Source organism: Silurus aristotelis (assembly GCF_946808225.1).
Source record: "Silurus aristotelis genome assembly, chromosome: 23".
In the NCBI taxonomy this organism is placed as follows: Eukaryota; Metazoa; Chordata; class Actinopteri; order Siluriformes; family Siluridae; genus Silurus; species Silurus aristotelis.
This window is the reverse complement of record NC_139596.1, coordinates 7,186,696-7,209,643: the sequence shown is the minus strand read 5'-3', so window position 1 is coordinate 7,209,643 and position 22,948 is coordinate 7,186,696. Positions and strand designations below refer to the sequence as shown.

General features: G+C 34.3%; 1 protein-coding gene across 2 annotated transcripts in view; it reads left to right on the top strand.

Annotated features, from left to right (window-relative positions):
* arid3c (AT rich interactive domain 3C (BRIGHT-like)) overlaps positions 1-22,707 on the top strand; it is a 56,529-nt gene extending 33,822 nt beyond the window's left edge. For both annotated transcript variants that reach the window (XM_083526969.1, XM_083526968.1), the window contains 6 exons: positions 88-160; positions 12,578-12,761; positions 13,566-13,810; positions 15,489-15,758; positions 18,119-18,208; positions 19,295-22,707. In XM_083526969.1, the coding sequence (XP_083383095.1) occupies positions 88-160; positions 12,578-12,761; positions 13,566-13,810; positions 15,489-15,758; positions 18,119-18,208; positions 19,295-19,470 (1,038 nt within the window). In that variant the 3' untranslated portion in view covers positions 19,471-22,707. The remainder of the gene's footprint in view (positions 1-87; positions 161-12,577; positions 12,762-13,565; positions 13,811-15,488; positions 15,759-18,118; positions 18,209-19,294) is intronic.
* Positions 22,708-22,948: the final 241 nt, after the last annotated feature.

Sequence of the window (22,948 nt, the reverse complement as noted above, 5' to 3'; positions counted from 1 at the left end):
ATACATTCACACGTTGAATGACTGACAGTAAAAACATGACCTTTACTACATTAAAAGAGCTTATGTTATTTGTTCTGTTTGTTTCAGTTGTATGAGCTCGATGATGATGTAAAAAGAAAAGAATTTCTCGATGACCTCTTCAGTTTCATGCAGAAAAGAGGTAAGACTTTTTCTGTTTTCAGTTGTTACTAAAAACACCATCAAATTATACTGTGGTCTAAACTGTTGCCTCATGTGAAGTGACAAAACACAACTGTCTTTATAACTGCACTATCTACTATTTACTGCCGTCCTCTATGAAAACAAAGAGTTGTAAAAGTGGCAACAGCACATTCTTGGAGCTAGAATGAACAATAGAAACTCGAGGTTAATTGTTCTGATGAAAACCCAGGACTGTAAGGATGGTGTTGTGATTCCAAGTTTGGGTTTCCTGCTTAAGCCTTGGTTTGAGATCTATAAAACAATGTTGCCATTAGCGTCTCACCGTTGGCTTGTGGTGCTATCAGACACAACATGTTGCCACTGTTGCCTTTAGAATTATGCTCAGATTACAAAAAATTGCCCAGAAGGAAAGACCTTGCCAGACAGGGAGGATAACATCCTGCTATTATCTTGCTATGTATAAATTCATTTCGACATTGTAAGAATTTTTTTTTCCTCAGATAAAAGTTTCAGTGAGCATTACCTTCAAACAGTTTATGACAAATAGATGAAGTTTATGGCATATTATGTAAAAAGGGTGGCACGTAGTATTGAAAAAAACAACAATACAGAGGAAGGTAATATTTAGATTACGTGTGGAAGTGTGCATTTATGTGCATTCATCCTAAGCATGCAAATGCAAATGGTGTTTAAGAAATACGGTGTATTAACCTTTTTTGATAATCTGACTTAGTCAGTATGAGGTTTAATAACTGTCTATAAAGGCTGTGGCAGTAGTGTTACTTAATTTTTAACCAAAGGATTATCATATATTATATGTCCTTGCTCTTATACCTTATGATTTCCATAGTAAAAGCTTTAGCATAGGGGCATGTATAGCAGTAGCTATACATAATAAACAGATTTTTTTTGTTGTTATTCAACAAAAATTAAGCTCTTACTAATTATATATTTATTTAACGTTTGAGATCTAGTTCAGCCTATGAGCAAGTCTTTAGAGTTTGCATGCTCAGTTACATGACAAGCTGATTTTTTAAATATAAATTTTAAGAGAGCGGAAAAAGAAGTTGGTGACGGAAGTACAAAACTAATTATTAAGAAAACAAAAATATGACTGTCAATTCCTCATATAGTGTCCATGATGTAAATTAAAAATCGCCATCCTTGACAACTCGCTATGGTATAAAGAGAATAAAACATCTTGGGATTTGGAATGGTATCAGAAACTGAAGGTTAATTTCAGGCTGCATCACACCACCCCATTGGATTATTTTACTATAACATCGTATCTTTACACAAAGCATGCTCAAAATTAACATTGCACGGCATAACCAGTCAAAACAGGAATTTATTATTCATTATTATCCTTCTGACAAAACTTGGATGTGGACAGGTGTCATAAATTTAGATAGCTACATGAATCAGTTGGAACATGCTCGTCGGAAAGGTGCTTAGCACTCGTTCGACATGGCTCGCTCGCGGATCTGTGAGCATTTAGTGAGTGTATTTAGACAAAGATTCCCGCAAATTCCTTCAGGTGAACGAGTGGGGGGTAAGCAGTGAGAAGCCGAATACTTAATCCGTCAATGACAGCTTTGTATCCCTGACCATTTTAAGATTTAGCCTCCTGTCTGCATCGTTCCTCAACTTTATGCTAATGACCTTCTTAATATGGATTAGTATACCTCAGTGCAATTTATATCTGAAATTGCTTGCAACATATTATTTTTAAAATGTACACTCCAATAGGAATAATGGGCCAAGGCAAAAATGGTATATCACAAGTTTTTTTTAATGGTTTAACAACAAATCACTGGTCAGCAAGAATTGAACATATGCTGTAGACCTCTCTTTTCATTTATGAGCTTGCTTATTAGGTTCTTGATGGTCATCAGGTGTGTACCAAATAATGACTATTCTTTAAAGAAAAAAAATGTGCCATCATTTTATCATCACATTTTTGCTGTAGTGAACTGCTCTTCTTTAAAAAAAAAAAAAATTATATATATATATATATATATATATATATATATATATATATATATATATATATATATATATATATATATATATATATATATATATATAAATAAATTTTTTTTTTTTTTAAAGAAGAGCAGTTCACTACAGCAAAAATGTGATGATAAAATGATGGCACAGGAAATCTCAAGCCTGCATGAGAATTCTTTTTCATTCTTGGACCAATGATTTGTTTTTAAGAATCTAAAAAAATGTACTATATTATATTTAATATTTTAGTAATTTTGGGCTTGATCCACTGTTTTTGCCCAGGAGTGTATGCACTGCAACTGTGCTATGAAGTATGCTGCAATAATGTCTATTGTTTGACATGAGAGTACTTATAGATATGACAAGTGGTGTTGATGTTTTAGTATATTCCTGGCATATATAAATAACTAGACTCAGTGGGTCTTTTTTACCTGCCATACTTTTATAATATCTAAAATATTTGTTTTACTAAAATCTTTACAATAGTTGCACAAATATGTGAGAAACAAGTGCTTTGGTAAATTTTCTGATGAGAGGAATGCAGAGCTTGGTTTTATTATGGCTTACACTGTTTTTGTTTCGCCACTGGCTAATCCGAGAGAGACAGGCTGTTAGGAGTCGCTTTGTCTAGTGATGCTATGCCATAAATATGTGGGAGTGGATCGGGTCTTTTCACATCAGGTCATGCAGAAAGACAAAATATGAGCCTGTACGTGTCAAGAAAAACGAATGCACAAAATTAAAACAAAAACAAAACATAATTATACATTTTTTTTATTCATGTTGTTTATCATAAACCATTATCCTGATATCTGTCACTCGATCTTATTTAAATACCAGAATAATAATATAATTGTTCTTCTCATAAATGTACTGAGGTTATAAAAAAAAAATCGCTTTCAGTTTTTTGTCCTCTTTTTTTCTGCTTCAATTGTTAAATATCATCGATTAAATATTCAATATATGTCCATTAATATAATTGATTTTTGAGTCTGTAAGAAACAGCATGGCTGAATGATTAATGTGTGCGACTGAATCATGCTGAAACCCATTTACAGTAGGTTACTGTGATGTCGTTGGGTATTAAGCTGCCTTATAAGTTACGGTTGGCACGGCTGAATCATATCAATGGCCTTTTATTAAACAGGGGTAGATTTGTTGCCAAAGCCTACCATTTACAAATAAAGCAGATTATACGTTTCTTTGTGAGTCGTGTGATTGATGGGAGATGTGCGTGCTGTTGTCCGACTCGATATCCTGCATGAGTTACCTGCTTATTGAGTGAGCTTGACAAGACCGAATGCCAATTGGCGGCCTTTTTTCATAGTTCTATATTCCCATGTCAAGTCCCCCCCTGTCCATTTACTGGTGGCTTGTATGAATCAAGGTTTGTGTGTACTCTGGCAGAGAGTACAGTGGCAGGGAGATAAATGTTATATTCAGGGTGTGTCAACAATACAAACTTGCTCTACTGCAAATAAAGATTTTAAAATATGTCTTCTTTGGTGCTGTGATTGACATTGTGGATCCGATTAACATTGTTTTAGATTTTCCACAGAACATTTTTATGAATAGTCCTGAAAGATTTTTTATGTTTCACAGAAGATTTAATTAAAGCTTTAATTGTGTTGCCACAATGAAAGTTGTCATTGTGTTTTCTTTACTTATTTTACTGTGAATTTAATAATGATAACAGGAACTAACTTGTTTTTCAAAAACATTATACAACATTAAATGCGAATTATGTATCATTATTTAATACTTTTAGATCATTTAATTGTTGCGTATTTTCCACCATTGAGTTTTACTAGCTATTTATCCCATTTGAAAATTTGTACATGTTTGAACTAATTGTTGGATTTTGTTATATTTCATAAAAAAGAAAAAAAAAAAAAAAAAAAAACACTACAAACACTAACCCCACCTCAATATTAACCTTAATGTTACTCTGGGTTTGTTTGTTTGTTTGTTTTTTAAATATGCCTTGAGTCGTGTAAATGATTGTAAACAATGTAAATTATTATGACTGTGTTTTTAATGGATTCATTATTAGAAAATATTTTCATTTATATGAAAAAAAAAGACTACATTTTATGACTATAGAGTGCATGCACTAAGATTCTGGAGTAAACACAAAAAACATGGGATCAACCACTTTGTGATACTTTGGACTTTTTCTTTTTGTTGGCTAAGATTTTCTACTACTCTTAGCAAACACCACGGCCAGTGTTAGTTTCACGGTAATTCAACTAAGTATAATTAATAAATAGAGGCTCTTCTAAGTGTTTCTTGACCTGCAATGAATATTTCATTTTTCATTTTGTTTATCACAACCAGCTTTGAATTTTATTTCATGTTTTGTATATTCTAGAATCTTATAGAAATAAAAGATGGAACAATCTAGAGTGCTAGCATTTTTTTTATTATATGCCTGTTTTTAAGTTTTGAATTGTACTACCTATGATTTAAATCAGTGTTGGTCAAATGGGGTAGCGGTATCTCAGTAGTTAAGCACCACTATGCTGGCACCAATGCCCCTTAGCAGAGACGCTCAATTGCTCAGTATGAGATAATGCATAATTGGAAATCTCTCTGAAGAAGGGTGTCTGCCAAATGCCAGAAATGTAAAATCTGTCTCTAAAGCCATAATCTTAATCTTCAGAAAATTGTATTCATTTGTTTTCAGCTTGGCTAACGTTGGAAAAATCAGCAACCTTCTTAAGAACATCACAGTGGAAATATAACCTGAAGCTGTATTTAGACTTTTATTTTTAAACTCCTGTATCAGGAATTTGCTATAATCAGTGATCTACTAAACACTGTTATCAGGGATAAGTTGATGTTGTATAGTATCGTCTGTTATCTAACCCCCTCTGGCTAAGGCTATTAATAGCTTTTCACACACAGGGACCAGATGCAGGTCCTGTTACATTCTCACGTCACAAAGGGAGTAAACTTTGGGCAACAGCACCTCCATTTTTAACCAGGTAATCCTTTGCGAGCAAAAACGCCTTCAATGTACGCAAATGGAAAGCCAGTTGAAAGCCAGACATGCAAAAAATAGAGACACACCCAACACACCGTATAGCCATATGTCCTGTTTATGGCTTTATCAAGATTAGTTTTAAGATTTTTACAAGAATTTTAAACATCCAAACAGAATAAAGTCTCTCATTGAGATACCCATCACTGGATTTTTATTTGAAAATTAACTGAGGAATTAACCCTTTTATATCATGCTTTATGTGAACATCTGAAAAGTCTAGACAAGCCTAGAAATTCAGAAAATATTTTGGGAAAATGGACCAGGAATGGACAATGCTTGAAATCTGTTGTGTTTGTATTGAGGTTTTCTTGATATCATAACACACCCTTTATGATGGTGTTTCAATGTCTAATTATTGTTAACTAAATCTTTTTAAAATGACAAATTAAAAAGATTTGACATAGTCCTAAAAAATGTCTAGAAAAGATCTACAAGAAGACATTTATTTCCTCATCCTGTTCTCTGTTTGTGTTTTTTTTGTTTTTTTTTGCTTTCTCTTCAGGTTGTAGATGAGCAATAATTAGCAGTAAGCTGAGTGTGAGTTCAGGAAAAACTCTGCATTGTCACTCAATTCCAGATGTGTAAATGGGTTTATTCCAGTATTTTTTAAGACCGAGCGGAATTATTCAGTTTGTTCATGAAGGAATCAACTGTTAGAGCAAATTAATGTTAAGAGTTGCCCCATGTATCTCAACAGATGTGGTCTGTGGTTTGGAAGGCAAGACAAACAATTCGATCTCATGATGCATTAGTATTAGTAGTAGTAGTAGTATAGGTATAGTAGTAGTATAGGCTTCATTCGAATACACCTTCAGTGTATCTGTGATTAAAATACATCTTGTGAAACTTTATTGCAGCATCACACGCTAGTGTAGTGTAAGCTTAGTTACATAAGCATGAGGGTGTGATTGTATTCTTGCTTGTTGTGATGTACACAATAGGCGGTGGTTAAATGGTCATTTCTAAACTGGAGGACCTTTTTTCATGAGTGTTGTTTATTTACTTTATTATCTAAGAGTTATGAATATTGATGTAATGAACATATTATAGTTATAGCATATGTTTTTTGTATCTGTTTCTGACTAAAGCTCTCAGTGTTATGTTTTTAGAACATCTTGCATTGACCAAAGTGCAAAAAAAGAAAAATGCACCGTACAGCCGTGCTCCAATGCCGGCGTATACAGTTGGTTATGAGGCAAGATTTTAATTCCAAAATGTGCTATTTTTGGCATCTGTCTTATATGTTTTAATGATTATTATTATCTTTAGGATGTCTTGCTAGAGACTTCCATTTCCATCAAGTTATGGTATTACAGCCAAGCTGCATGTGCTGTTCAAACAAGCCATAGACGGGGTAGCTGAGCTCTCTTGAGTGAAACTTGAATTTAACCCCTGGTTATATTGCGTGTTGAGGCAGCTGATTGTGTGTCAGGTAAAATAGAGTACAATACAGTAGATAAAACTAGGTGGATTCAAATTAGATTGTAGATTAAGTTAAGTAGAAAGAGGCCTTCAATTTAGTTTAGTGTTCTCTTTAATGACACTTAAATCAGAGTTATAGCAAACACTGTACCGCAGAAATAACTATTACTGTAAAAAGCAGTACATTGCAAAGAATTACTTTATTTTATAGAACAAAATTGTGGTCAAATGGTTATTATTGTTGATAAATTACAATAAGTCTAATTAACACATTTTTGCATTTAGATACAATTTAATTTTTTTCTGCAATGAATAGTAATAGAAAAGAAAATAATAAATAATAAAATAATAAAAAGAAAAAACAAACAGGCTGTTTTTGCGAAGAATATAACGCTTTTATTATGGAAAAACATTGCACTCAATCAAAAAGGTTCTTTAAGTTTTTTCTTTTCAGTCACTGTTCAAATTCCATTTATAAATGCTTTTGTAAATTAAATATTCAAAGATCAGAACAATGCACCATCATTTTAATTGACTACAGATTGAATATACAGTATTATAATTACTACTGATCATGAAAAGCATATGTAATATTTTAAAAGTTTTGAGAAATATGAATAGGCCAATTTAAGGATGGTTCTGATGTAGATTTTAGGTTTTTTTTTTGTTTTTTTTTGTTTTTTTTAGGAATACTAACATTCTCTACTGTGAAGAAAAAGAGAAAAGGGATGTTTAGGATTTGTTTTTGTTTTTTTGTTTTTTTTATGTAGAACTACAGAAGAAAGAATTTAAACTATTGGCCATCTGAAGAACCCTTGAGTAACTTCAATAAAGAGTGATCAATAAACTATCCATTACATTAGCTTTGAATTCTAACCACAGAAACCATATTTTTTTATTATTTCAGAATAAGGGAGCTACCAAACTGCTTGATAGCATATGGAAATTAAAACCTGGAAAAAAAAAAGCTTCAGGTTGTCAGGTTCACATCAAAAATCAATGCCATTCGAAGGAACCCCTGCTGCGTTTGGCTTGAAAGTGAACTTACTCTATCGGCCCCTATGGACCTAGCCTGAGCTCAAAGGTCATTCGCCTTCCGAGTGTCACTTAGCCCCTGCCATCATCAATCATAACTCGCCACACACGATTCGTTTGTCACGCTGGCCTCGTGTGGATTGAGATGGCCGTATCTGCTTTCAAATCAAAATGGCTGGCAGCCTCACACAAATGGATCTGTGTTTAAGTGATGATTATAGGAGGCACACACTCACTTATCCTCCAGAGACAATGTTTTGAGAGTGGTTTAACATTAAAAGCAGCGTCAACTCTCAAACAGTAAATATATTTATAATGAAGCATAAGGTTTGTTGCAATGAATTTGTTGTTGAAGTATTTTTCTTGTTTCTGGAAGAATTTTTTGCCATAGTCACATCACAGGCAAACACTGTTCATTGTGCAGTAAATTGTGGGTGCAAGCGGTGAAAACATTTTCAGTGATCTCAAGACATAACAAGCAAAAGTAATTTACTTACTAACTATTTTCCAACCACATTCGATGCCACATTAATGTGAAATCAAGTACAGAAGTAGTGAAAACAGATAACATTGGATTCAAAGTCTCAGAATGCAGTACAAAGAGCAGAGATACAACTTGGTAATTGAAAGTTTAGTTAATTAGTTGACAAGTGTGATGTTGACAGTGGATTTAGCATGAAAATGTAATGTAACTATCACCATTGTGGGTGATGTTGGAAAATGCTAGATAGATAGATAGTTTGAATAGCACATGTAAATCTTCACATTGTCTCCTTTCTTGAAGGTATTTTAAGGATTAAAGCCTGAAAAATTCACACATCAGTCATGACACTAAGTTAGTACGATGAACCTTTTAACATCTTCTGATCTTTAAGCAAAAGGAACAAAGCAGATGTTATAGCCCATTGTATACCGCTAAATACCTGAAGTGATTCATGATTTCTACCAGGCACTTACAATAAATTGACTAGAGTCAGGGCCGCCTCAGCACTTTATGTTGAGTCAATGTTTTACGCCTTTTGCATTACCTGAATGCCAACACAGGAGAATTAGAAGCTAGTTGAAAGCTGAGCGTGTGATTCCTCAAACAGTGGCACCGGAAAATTCCACGGTGTTCCAGTGTTTGTCAAAGTTCTCCCCAAATTTCCTTCCTTCCTCAGAGCTTTTCCTAAGCTCGGGCCACAGTTTTTTTTAAATATATAGATGAATTGCTCAAGTGGAAATGCCATGCTTCTGAAATGTGAATTAAAGATCTTAGAATTGACAATAATTGATCCTTAGCAGGCAAGATTGATATTCATTCGATGAAAATAAGAAGCATCACATCCTCAGAGACCTCCTAAAAGAATATTTCTTTCTTCATTTAAATCAGAATGAAACTGATAAACTTTCACATCTCCATTAAAGAGGTGTGTTAAATGAGATAATTGATCATGCATGTGATCAAAAAAAGTCTATAAATCTTTTTTTTACTGATTTACCCTGTGGTTAGAACTTGCAATAATCCACAATTTATTTGTATATTGTACATGTGTGCAGTTTATAGCTCAAATGTTTAACATCCAAAGGTAAAGAGACAAAGCTAAGATATTATATTAAGGCTTTAAAATCTTCGGACTAGCCTATGACACTGTATTAGCATGAGGAAAATCAATTTGCTCATGTGGAAAAAAGTTTGTAAGCAACAGATTCCCAGGAAACAATTAATCTTTCACGAAGAAATGCAACTTTCTGTTTATTTTTTGATGGCTAAAATGTCACAATATCATAATTCCTCAGGAAACATTTCTGTTTTAGGAAAAACCTTTTGTCTCAAAAGTATATTATTCCATATGAAAAGGTTTATAATTGCCTGCCAATTTTCTACCGGAATGAAAAAAAATTATTTATACAGATAAATAAATATTATATATAATAATATTTATACAAATAATGGGCAGTTGGAAGCCTCAATTTTCTTTAAAAATTGGGTTACATAAAACATCCACCGTATAAGTCTATGTGTGTGATGTGACACAATGCCCAAGCATCACTTAAACATCATTATTACACTTTTTCCACAATTCAGAATTTACAAACGTCTCCATGTTTAATATTATTTTGTGGCTGAAAAAAACTCAACCGCATTCTCTGACCTTCATTTACATGGAATTTATTTGTAATACAACACTCACTTTAGTCCATAACCTTGTTTAGCAGGACAAATGGGAGTGCGTTTTTTAATAGTAATGTCACTGGAGTTTTGCCATAATGTCAGTACCGTGTCCATGTGTATATTTGACAGCATGATGTTTTTAAAAAGAAATTTGTGACAATGACTTATAACAACATATGACTAGCTACCAAATCTTTGGCATGTGATTTCGTTTTAATTTCAGCCATACTGCTCAGGATGCAGACAAACCTGTCTTTCTTTCTCGCTCTAGTTTTCTAAGTCACATGGGACTTATTCAGTTCATGAGCTACTCTGGTTTCCTCAATTTCCTGTTATATACGTGAATCAAGGTAGTTTCTCACGCTGTGTTTTTTGGGAGTGAGTGTAAGCATTAAAGCATCCCCCTCATCCTTTCCATTACCTCACTTAAGTGTGTGAAGAAAACGCATTACAGATGAAGAAAGCTGAGGAGATGACCAACTCCAGTGCTATAACTAAAACCCTTCACCACTTCATCAGTTCCACATTTTTAGTGTGGGAGCAATTAACAGGGAATTGGTGGGGATGGTGCTCAGGGTAAACATGTTTTTTTTTTTTCATGTAATCATTCATTGTCATTATGATGCATTGGGTTGGTTAGTCTGACAAAAGCTCATTGCGGCTTTTATTCGCTGTATCTCTTTCAGGGAATCAGAGAGACCACATGCATCACCTCGGCCATCGAGCGTCCATAAATCTTATTGTAAAGGGGCTTGTCTGGGTTTAGATTCAGCCTGATGCTGGCTTTTGTCAGGTCCATTTTTATTTATTGCCCTATACTCGTTTACATTAGCCTTTTGTGTTTGTGGATAAATAATTGTTTTAACGATTATCTTTGGGAGCTCTGTATTAAAGAAGTTTTAGACTTAGATGAGGAGAGGACAGTAAATCTGATGTTCCTTTAATTGAAAACTTGTTCATAAAGTCGAGGTTTGAATTAATCCTCAGGAGAATTTGCTCAACTTTTACATGACACTTGTAAATTGAATATTAAAATATATTGTATAAATACAGTTTGTATATAACACTGAAGAAAGTACTGTCTGTTCTTTAACAGAGTACACAAGTACAGACTAATCTCTGACTTGTCATAACGTTCACCTCTGTTTACCTCTGCGAACGCATAACGGAAGAGCTGTTTGTGTGTGATGTATGGACAGTTGAGGGCGAAGTTAGAAGTTAGAAATGGCAATTGATTGTTTTAGATGGTGCTCCCACTTTAAATGTAATTCCATCATTGTTCAGTGCACGAGCGCAGATAAATCATTTACTTAAATAGTGTCTCTTAGTTCACATGCCAGAGAGGCAAAATGAAGCTGTAATTATAAGGCTTAATTGATGTGTTTTTACCACCATAGACCATTCCTTTCCTCTTCGCTGTCTTTTCATAGCCAAAGCTGTGCTTGCTGTTGTTTGCACTATATTTCTCAGAGTATTGATTGCTATTATGGTAAATCCGATGGGCACAATGGAACTCTATCAGCAAAATACAGGTTAATTATCTGGAGGTCAGCCGCTCTCCAGTTCACACAAAGGACTGCTATTCTTCGCTGCTTTATGACCTGACATTAAATCGTGAGCACAAATTATCACAGGGGATTTTTGTGTTTGTGAAATCAGGAGGTAAAATGCGTAGGTACATTTTAGACAGCATTTTTTTTCTTGATTGAAGCAATATTTTTCTTGTTTAGTAGAGAGTAGATTTAGAGTTAGACTCGTTGACCTAAAAAGCCACAAAACACAACAGATAATGTGCTTCTAGTTATTATTAGGATGTTCAGGCTATCACTCACAATATTACAGTGTGTCACTGGTTCAGATGAAGACCAGATTATGTTTTAATTCAATTCTATTTGTAGGACATCATTAACAATGGAGATTTACAACACTGTTGAACCTGATTGGTCAGAAGACACTGATTAATTGACAAATAGCTATTTATGAATGCACACATTCAAATATTATTATTGTTTCTATACTAACAACTAACATGAGGACTGATTTGACAGATGGTGTACATGAATATATTTTAAAAGCATAGCGTTTTCTGTGATAATGCATTTACAAACAAATCGAACAAAGTGTTCAGGAGGGACATTCTGTGGGTTTATCGAAATGTTTGTTTTATTAACTTGAAGGACAAACAAAACAGGGGGCTAGTGAGGAAATGAGTGTTTTGCTGTTATGAGATAATATGAATTAACTAAGTATTATTTGTCATTTTGTATTTATGGAAAGCTTTTAAATCTGATAATATACTTGAAAAACTGTTATTTAAAAAAATACTCAACCACACCGTCCCACTGTAGAATATTTTCTTAAGGAACACACCACAAAATTATATAATTGTAATAAGTGATAAATGCATATATATATATATATATATATATATATATATATATATATATATATATATATATATATATATATAAACTTTTACATGTAATAGCTTGCAAAAGGTGATTGATGGCTGGACATTTTGTTTTTATCAGAAAAGCTTTGGCAGTACATTTCCACCAGACAGTGAAGACTTTTGATTGAGCAGTAAAAGTGATTTTTTTTTTTTCAAGTAGGAGAACGAGGCTGTCGGACATTTTACTTATGCCAGACTGATTGGCCTCGTAAGCGGCAGAGAGACCCATCGATAAGCCGGAGTTAATGGCATTGATTGTGGATATTGTGTGTCTGTGTGTGTCCCACTCCTGTAGGGACTCCAGTGAATCGGATTCCTATCATGGCCAAGCAGGTGTTGGATCTCTACACTCTCTACAAGCTTGTCACCGAAAAAGGTGGCTTAGTGGAAGTCATCAATAAGAAAATATGGCGGGAGATTACCAGAGGTCTCAACCTCCCTACCTCGATTACCAGTGCAGCTTTCACTCTCCGGACCCAGTGAGTATGATAACCACCTACATCTTCAATCCACTGATGACTATGAGTCAGTTCTTGAACATAGAGTCTGATTCAATTATCTGCCTTTAAAGAACACAGGGGTGTATATCTGATATGATTTGAGTGGATAAACGAGACACAGAGACAAACCAAAGATCAAAGGTTCATACTTTTTTGCTGTATTTGTCTTTATTAATATTGTAACCACCCATCATATTTAATTAGACTTTTTAGTGAAAAAAATCATACAAACTTTTAATGAACAAATCATTATTTCAGTTTAAAAAAATTAATATTGTTAATTCACCATATAAAAAAATCTTCCTCACTAATACTACAATACAAGTGACATCCTGCTCTGTATACACTTGCAAAAAGTCTGTATATTTTAGTTAGCAGGGAGCTTTTAGCTTTTATATAATGTATATAATTGTATATAAACCAGCTGTTCCTAGAGGACTCTTAGGTAAATTCCTTGAATTCTGCCCATTTTCTTTTGTTGCCCATTTTGGAGAATAGACAGTACAGTAACCAGATGAATTGGAGCTTGTTCATACACTGTAGGCCTGACTATCTCAAAAAGCATTATATAAAAAGAATTCCATTATATTTCAAAAAACCCTAATGTACAGAAACATGAGAAGTAGACTAGGAACTCGAACACCATTAACTTCACCTGCTCATGAAACCACCTCATAGAAAAACAGCTGTGGTTTTAAGTGATCTTTTAACTGTAAAGTTTGCCTTGTTTCCTGTCATTAAGACTTCCAAAGACTTACTAGTGCATCTTTCTTTTCTGCTCAGGTATATGAAGTACCTCTATCCATATGAATGTGAAAAGCGAGGGTTAAGCTCACCTGGGGAGCTGCAGGCAGCCATTGACAGCAACCGGCGTGAGGGCCGCAGACAGAGTTACGGCTCGGCCCTTTTCAACTACTCGCCTGTGGGCACCCCCACCTTGCTGCCCTCACCCAAACACCCTATCACCCACATCAGCATAGGAACCCCCAACGGAGGTCAAATGGCCCACACAACGGTCATCAAGAAAGGTGAGAAGGGTTGCATTAGTAATAAACCGATATATGGTTGTTCTTGCAGATAAAGAAAAACAAACATGAAATTAGGATTTAGGATATGGATAAACTTAAAGGGATAAACCTGTTGACATATAACTTCATACAACTTAACAAATAAATTCATATTTTATAACATATTTATTTCTGGAAAGCTGCTTTCGGACAATGTCCGAATGTCCCAATGTTTTTTTCACTTTACAAATCAAACTGAATTTTATTGAATTACTTTAAGTAGCCAATATAATAGAGAGTATTGAAAGAAGTTACCTACATAATAAGAAAAAAATCATTTATAATTAATTTACCCATTAATTTATGACAAATAAGTAAATTGTACAAACAATGCAAAATGAATGTATGGCTTACTAAAATCAGCCATGGTTACTATTTGTACTAAAATAGAAAGTGAAATGCTTTCCACATATTGAAGGAAGTTCCCTCTGTAACAGAAGATTGCATAAGCAGCTTGTGCAAGACAACAGGCATTAATTAAACATTTAATAAAATAGTTTTTAATTATTCAGGATTATGTAATATCAGAGGCAGAAACTGTTTCTGTTTTTTTCTTTTGTGATATATTTCATTTGAATTTTGCACTTCTATTCTATTAATCAATCTTTAGCTATTTTATTAGTATTATATGATATGATACATGGAAAATATTTACAAGAGTAAATTTGATCAATAAATTAATAAGACTCCAGCTTTTGTAATAGAACAATTCAATTCATATTGTTCTGACTGTGTATCATCACCACAAAGAAAAAGCAATTCTTGCAAACCCACACGTGGTCTAGGATCCTGTTTATATTTGTTTTTGAATAAAAATGTGTGGTCCATGTTGTATTTAAATAAAAAATTGAAGGAAAATAAATTTTGTTTCAACGGTAGTGTCCTTCTTGTACTCACGCTTTTTGTGCCTTGTGGCCTGGGTGGTCATCAGTGCAGACAGGAAACAGCTTGCAGTACTTCCTCTTGCCCAAGCTGCCAGTTTCCGCATTGCACCGGTGGGAGCATTTGAAGGCACAGGGAGATGTGATTCAGTAATGTGGCCATATGGAAAAAGACACAAACACGCACAGATTCCTCAAAGGATCAAAGGCTTTTTTTAAAGCTCTGGCTGTATTTATAGCTTGTCACCACATGGGTTAAAATAGAACAGAGCATGATTTTAGTGTTTCACTCCCATGACCACATAACTTCTCTTTACAGAGCAAACACCTTTTTATAACTACATTTTGCATATTATATACAACATGCACCAAACTGATTTATATAGCAGACAATATACAATATTTTATCCAGTGGAACATTGTACACATGTACTTGCATCTTTAAATATTTTATATTCTTTCATTGAAGGAATTAGAACATGTGCACTTCTTATGTATTTGTGCAGTGTTTTTTAATTTTTTTAATTTTTAATTTTGTAAAAATCGAATAACCCTAAAATGCATGTTCAGATTAACATTCAAGAGTTTCATCAAATGCTTTGAGTTTCCTACTGACCCTCATGACCGGAAATATATATTGTGGTGTTTTTCTCTTTATTTATCCAATTATGAATAAATCCTGAAATTGAGGATCTGTATAATATGTCACTTTTTTATATTATAATCCATGATCCAATGCCTCTCATTCTTTTTCACAGAAGACTCCATGCTTTCCAACTGCCTGACAAATCGGATGGGCATTCCCATGCCCCTGAGTGGGCATCATGGCGCAGCTGCACAGGCTGCAGCGGCCATGCAGGCAGCTGCCATTGAGCAGTTGAGAGAGAAGCTGGAGGCTGGAGAGCCCCCAGAGAAGAAGGTAATGCTGATGGCTGAGGAACAGCAGAGGATCATGCAGCAAGCGCTTCAGCACAACCTTTTCGCCATGGCCAGCCAGCTGCCGATGAATATCAAGCTCAACAACATAGGTGTGTGTGTGTGTGTGTGTGTGTGTGTGTGTGTGTGTGTGTGTGTGTGTGTGTGTGTGTGTGTGTGTGTGTGTGTGTGTGTGTGCGTGTACTATATTAAAGTATTCACACCATTATCTGTATATCACCAATTTATGTTAATTTTATTTTATATTTTTGCCTGCAACTTAAAGCATCTGTTTTCACCACCCACTGGATGTCAGCCAGAATAGCATAATAGACCTTTTAAAGCTGTATGCAATCTTTAAAAAAAATATTAGAATGAAAAATCTTAAAATGTAGGGGACTCCAAACACACCCTCATTCCATTCAGCCTAAACAAAAAGATATTGAATTGGCTGAATTAGGCTACCGTGCCAAACATTTCACACCATGTTTGAATTCCTATTCTTGCAACCAGCACAGGCAGTTCCAGAGAAATCACACTGAAAATTCCATACTTGCAACCAACTTGACAGCATTATTGTCTAGACAATTAACAAGCAAACAGTGCATAATGTACAACAGTTTCAATAAATATGCAGCATAATTGTTGACTTGGAAACATGTTTGAAAAAGAAACAATATATTTCTGTTGATTATCTATAATATTCACATTGTCACAGTTTTTTTTTTTTTTATTAATATTACAGTCTTAAAAAAGTTATTGTCAGTGAAAAAACTGAATAGGCTGGGTTAAACCTCCCTTTTTGTCAATTTTAAAATGAAAGCATATGAACAGTAAAGAAAAGACGTGTATGTTCTAAGCAAATATATGCTATATAATTCCATCTTTACTGCAGAAGCCATGGTACGAATTAATACAATACATGTCATCCTTATGAAACAAAAATAAATATGGAAACTTGACTCATGACCATAATTAAAGAGTAGATACACTTATAATAATATGTTAAAAAGCCATAGTCGCCTTAGTTTCTGTCTTCTCAACTACTTACAAAAACGTTGACGTGGCCTTGAATAAAATTTGGTTTGACACCACTCGTAGGTATCTAGAGACGGGGATCTCTCAAGAAAAAGAAAAGGGAAAAAAGGAAATGTTTAGTTGTTTGTTGATATTTTTAGATATAGGCATATGAATGTTTCAGCACCATTCAGTGAATGAGTAAAAATGTTTAAATGTATGTTTTGTTACATGCTGAATTTTAAGTGAGTCAGTAGCTGGCTGGGAGTAGGAAGTTAAAACCTTTCTGTTAGCTGTTCTAACATCTGTAACATATGTATATATATTTTTACTATAAAATAATCCACCCAACATTTTCCTCTACTGAGTTTTTCACAGACTAAAGGTTGACATGACTAACATGAAATGATCATAACATAAAATGACAACTCATAATACATTCAATTCAACGTATATTTTGGGTTTTTACACAAAATCAGGCCAACGGTTCGAGAATAAACAAACATGCTGATGTCTGGCTGCATGGAAAATTATAATGATTTGACTACACCTCAAGTCACGAATTTCATAATGACAGAGTCTGTGAGAAGATTGCGGCATCTCTCTCTCTCTCTCTCTCTCTCTCTCTCTCTCTCTCTCTCTCTCTCTCTCTCTCTCTCTCTCTCTCTTTCTCTCTTTCTCTCTCTTTTTCTCTCTCTCTCTCTCTCTCTCTCTTCTCTCTCTCTCTCTCTCTCTCTCTCTCTCTCTTTTTCTCTCTCTCTATCTCTCTCTATTTCTCTCTCTCTCTCTCTCTCTCTCTCTCATGAGTAATACGTTATTTCTGCACGACTGTTCCTTTTGTATCAGTCATAATGACAGACTACACTTTATGTACCATATGAGGGGGAAAATAGAATATAATTCTATAGCATGGTGTAGAGCTTGATGTAATGCAGTCAAATACTCTGCAATTTAAAGATTATTGTTAAATGTTATTTGCTCAAACTATGTCTGAGAATACATTTAGGAGTCCCCCTGTAATGACACATGAGAGAGAAATGATAGACATTAAAACCTTTAATGTAGCCGCAACATCCAAAAAAAAATATGATGGAAACAAATAATTTTGTCTCAGTCTGGGTTGAAATCTGAAATGTAATGGATGTTTTAATGTTGTTAATGAGTGGGCAAAGTACGACGGCGCTCAAACAGGGCCACGTTTTATAATTTCAACCCTCAGTGTAATACCGTTTCCTGAGATAACTGAAAAGTTCAAATAGATTTGACATGCTTTTGAGTATTTCTTTCCCTCCCCCTCTTTTCCTCTGAACTCTTTTAATAAACTGCTCCTTATCCTGTCACTCATGAGTTATCGCCAATAGTTGATGGCGCGCTCCTCTTGCTTCTTGTGTTCCTTTTATAAATGCTCATATTGAGTTTTTCTCACCCTTGCTCTCTCCGGCTCCTCTCTTGACAGATGACAGACAAGAGACTGCATTGAACCTGTCTACCAACGGCATTAGCAGCATCAACATGTCAATAGAAATAAATGGAGTTGTCTACACAGGTAAATAGAGCGGCCGTTTGCTGATGTAATTGCGGGCAGGAAATTCAATAAGTTATAGCAGCACCCCCGTGCGTTTAGTCCTCCACACAATTTGATGTCTTTGCTATAAAATCTATCGTAATGAAGTGGCAAGTCCAATAGAGTTAAAAAAGTTAAATATCTAGAAATTGGCGTCCAGCTGCTGCCAGGTCGATGGGGCTTATTGTCTTTCGTGCCTGAAAGGAAGAAGCCCCTGCTTAAGGTGGATACAGTGCTTGTGCCTGGCAAACAAGTGACTGTAATTATCTGGAGATGGTCCATTGGAGTGCACTCTATAAGTGCTGGGAAACTTTTGCTGGAAAGGACATTGAGTTAAAGTGGGCATTTTCAATTGAAGCAAAAGACCACAGCTAAATGTTCTTTCTTTGTCAATCAATTACTGTTTCTCATCGAATGTCATCTGTCCAACCGGTGGGGAAATAATGGCTGTCATATATAGCAAATGATAGAACTCATCAGGGGCTACTCCGGGATATTTCAAGATATGACTATTTTGTCTAATTACCTTGAAACATTTACAAGATTTTAAAGTTTGTTGGGAAAAATACAAATAAATGACAAGGTGTCCAAATGTGTCAGAACTTTTCAAAATTAGAAATACTATAAATAATACAAAGAAGACATTCTTATCAATATTGGACATTTAATTTTAGTTGTTATGTTTTAAAGCTTAAACTTAAACTGATTTCTGGGATTAGTGTTAGCAATACCTCTTTGCTGTTATTTTAATAACAGTTGAGATTAGTCAGCAATTCTACTCTTAAGTGTAGACTTAAATTTTTATGACCTCATATTTGTTAACTTTAGATCTGACACTTGAAATGATGCTCACATGACTTCCAAGTCACATATTAATTGGTGAAAACCCATTATGACAATTAAAACAATTAAAACAATCATTATTTTTTGCACTTGAGTGAAGTTGATCATTTGACATCTTTGGTGTCAGATAAATGGTTCAATTGTATTAAACAATAATGAAAATGTGATTTCGAATATATTCTAAATTAAAGCTGATGACGTTTTTTTATCACACATTTCTTCCAGGGATCCTTTTTGGCCGTAAGCCAGCCATCTCTGTGATGCCAGCTAGCCAGCGAGGTCCTCTCCATGTCAGCTCTCAGGGAAAGAGCAACAGCCCTGGTCTCCTCAACCACAGCAAGCCGTCCTCTTCCTCGTCCTCCTCCTCTTCCTCCTTGCACGGACCGACTGCCTCGCCTTAAGCCAACCCTACCAAACCCTGCTTGTTTTCCTAAAGACACAAGGCAGGCTGCTAAACTCTCCAGACTGTGTGTGTGTTTTTTTTTTTTTTTTTTTGTATTCTCTGATGGTGACTTTTTTTTTTTACACATCACCCTCCCATCCATGCAAAGCCAATCAATCACCTAAACAGTACTTCCAGCATATATGAAGCATGTTCAGTATACAAACTGTGCAGGCTTTCAGGACTCACGTTTGAGTACAGTGCCAAGAAGACAAGAAGCTGTAAGATAACAGGAAGGACGAGGAAGATGATATTTCACAGACAGGACTCTTGAAATGAAGATTGATCTGATGTTAAAGATGAAAATACGCCTTGTCCTTCTTTATCATTCTGTTCATGTGAATCAGACTAGCTTTAATACCAAAATACCAAAGAACATATGAATAACATTATGATATTGTGCACATGCATATTCTCCCAGTATCATCATGTTTAGATGATGCCTGTGCAGAAATGAAATATGCAATGGTAAAGATTATTAAACTAAATCACAAAATGACTATATCAGTGGTAGAAAAAGCACATTCCGCTAAACTTGGGGCATCAAATAGTCAGGGAGATAAATGCAAATTCTATGTCATATTTTAGCTTTAACTTTCTTTAGAGTTAAAAAAGGATTAGATATGAACAGAAATGAGTAATCCCTTGAATTCCACATAATCCACAAATATTGGGACAATCATAAGTCACTTATATCTTATACAGATATAGTAGTATTTGGTGATAATCTGTTACCCAAGCTGACAGAAATTTTCACACCTCCTCTGCCTCAGTTTAATACCAAGGTTCATAAGTGTTCATAAAATGTAGTTTTTTATTTCATTTAAATTATCATTCTGGTCAAAATAGGTTTCTCATAGCTACATCAGTTGTAAAATCATTTGTTTTGGGATTGTGTAGTTTAGGACTTTATTATGAAAACTGGCTGAGCACTTCAATGCAACTCCCTAATATGAGGAAAACGTATACATATGTGGTTAGGAGAAACAAAACACACCCCAAACAGTAGTTAAAAATATGAGAATTTATCTTCTATTGTAAGTTGAGTCAGATTTCTGATTTACTTTTCTTGTTACCTTATACTTTTGCTCCAATTTTATTTTTGTCTTTAAGGATATTTGAGGGTTTTTTTTTTGTTGTTATTCTTTTTTTTTTTTTTTCAGAAGTTTGTAAAGCATATAATTTCAAATTCTATTTATTATGATGATCATTTTCCTTTTTGCTGTTTTAGACTTTTTTTTTAAATCCTGGGATGCATCGTTGAGCAGCTCCATGGTTGGAAAAAAAAAAAGAGAGAGAAAAAAAAAAAAAAAGATTATTTTAAATGCAGCCAGATACCTCACAATTGTACCTGTACATACGTGTAATAGATGATGAATTTACAAGGTATACCTCATTTTATTTCATTTCGTTTTGTGAAGCCACTTGAAAAAAAATCAAAGCTTTTGTTTTAACAGATCACTGGATTTTTTTTTTCCTATTTTGTATTATTATTATACCAAAGAAGGGAATTATATTAATACGCATCTACCTCATTTGTTGTAGACTGTGCCAATGAACATGACCACAATTTTTAAGTGTAACTTTTAAGGCTGTACATCAGACGTACATATGGAAAGACAAGTCTGCAGACAACACAGGGGACAGTGTAATGTGCATTTCTTGTTCAATTTTGTCTGTGGCATTTTTATGTGTGGTTCGGAAAAAGAAATGCCAGAACTGTACATATACAATCTATTCTGAGCGATTTATTAGTGACTGGTTTGTTGATGATATGAATTATCTGAATCATTGCTTTAAGTACACCTTACAAGAGAAGCTATAACCAATAACAACCATGTTATGTGGATTCTAGGCATCTGCATATGCACAGTGGTCTTGGCAAAGTTCTTATAATTGTTAAACTCCAGTGTTTACTTGAATCACTGTTTGCATGCACAGCATTTACTTGGGTTTAAAAGACAAGCAAGGGTGGAGTTTCCAAAAGCAGGTTGCACGATTGATCACATGATATGAAGTTCAAATGATTTACCTGAGCCATGTTGTATGAAATCCTAAGATGGTCAAGGTGAAGCCCAAATGCAAGGAAAGCAACGACAGCTGTCTTAGGAGCTCATTCATATTAAATAAAACAGCATTGTTCTTTAACCTTTAAATACCAACACACTTTGCATTACATTTTTTGGGTTTTGCATTAGCTAGGTTTCATTCCCTGGTAAATGGCTGCAGTAATCCCCATAAAATAAAAACCCAGCAAACCCAAAAAAAAGTTGTTTTATCTCATTAGAAAGGCTTCAAGACTTAAGATCTAAATGCCTAAAAGTGCCCTATAAACATTTTACTGAAGTTTAGGGATTTCGGTTATATTATCTGCAACTAACTTTGCTTATTTTTCATTGATTCAAATATAATTTTTTTGCCACCTTTATTTAAATATACAAAAAACTTGATTATATATACAGTTCAGGCCTTGGTTGAAAAGTGACAACCGTAAGAATGTAAAAAATGTGTCCTGAATTTAGCACAACATTACATTAGATCATGACCGTATTTTTTCAAATGTATAGAAACAAAAACTGAAGGGCAAATGTGGAACACAGAATGGGGCACAGTCGTGTTGTCACAAAGTGTTGTGCTCTAAGAGATGTTTCTTTGGTTTTTATTCCGCAGCTATGGCACAGATTGATATCTTTTCACATAGATGCCGCTTCATATCTCATCTCTAAACTGCAGAGATGTCTGTGCAACTCGGGAGTATTTGTCGACTGTGAAACGAGACCATGAGTCAGCGCGATTCTTGTAAAACCAAAGCTTTTTATAAAGAAACTGTTCAACATCGGAAAGCTTGTTAACAAAGTTGAAATCATTTTGTTGAATGTTGAAAAAAAAAAAGAAGAAGAAGGGGTTCACTCATGTGCTTACAAGACTATGTTTACTATGTTAAATATGTACACAATGCTATGATGGTAGATTTTAGATTCTTTATTCGCTGTGTATGAAGCTTCGGAAAATTTCTTTCTATTCCTCTTTTTATTTTATTTGGATGATCCAGTGCATTATGGGAAAGCTGGATTGTGGTGCTCAGGGGTTAAAAAAGTAAGAAAAAAAAAAAAAAAAAACAGGTGAAAGATTTTGTTTGTTTGTTTTGCCATTAACTTGTAGCATAATTAGAAATAAAGTACTACTTTCAACTTTACCAAGCAACTGAGTGTTATAGTCATTACTTGATATTAAAAGAATATAAATATAATCAAATTATTATAATAAGAATTAAAGCCCTTGTTCGATGTGAAAGTAAACTATTATGCTATATAATATCAAACTATTATACTATACTAGAAGTTATTTAGTAACTACTAGGAAGCATTTAGTTATGAGACAAAGATTAATAGATAATATATTGCTGGGAATAAAAGATGTTCAGGATCGGGAACTCT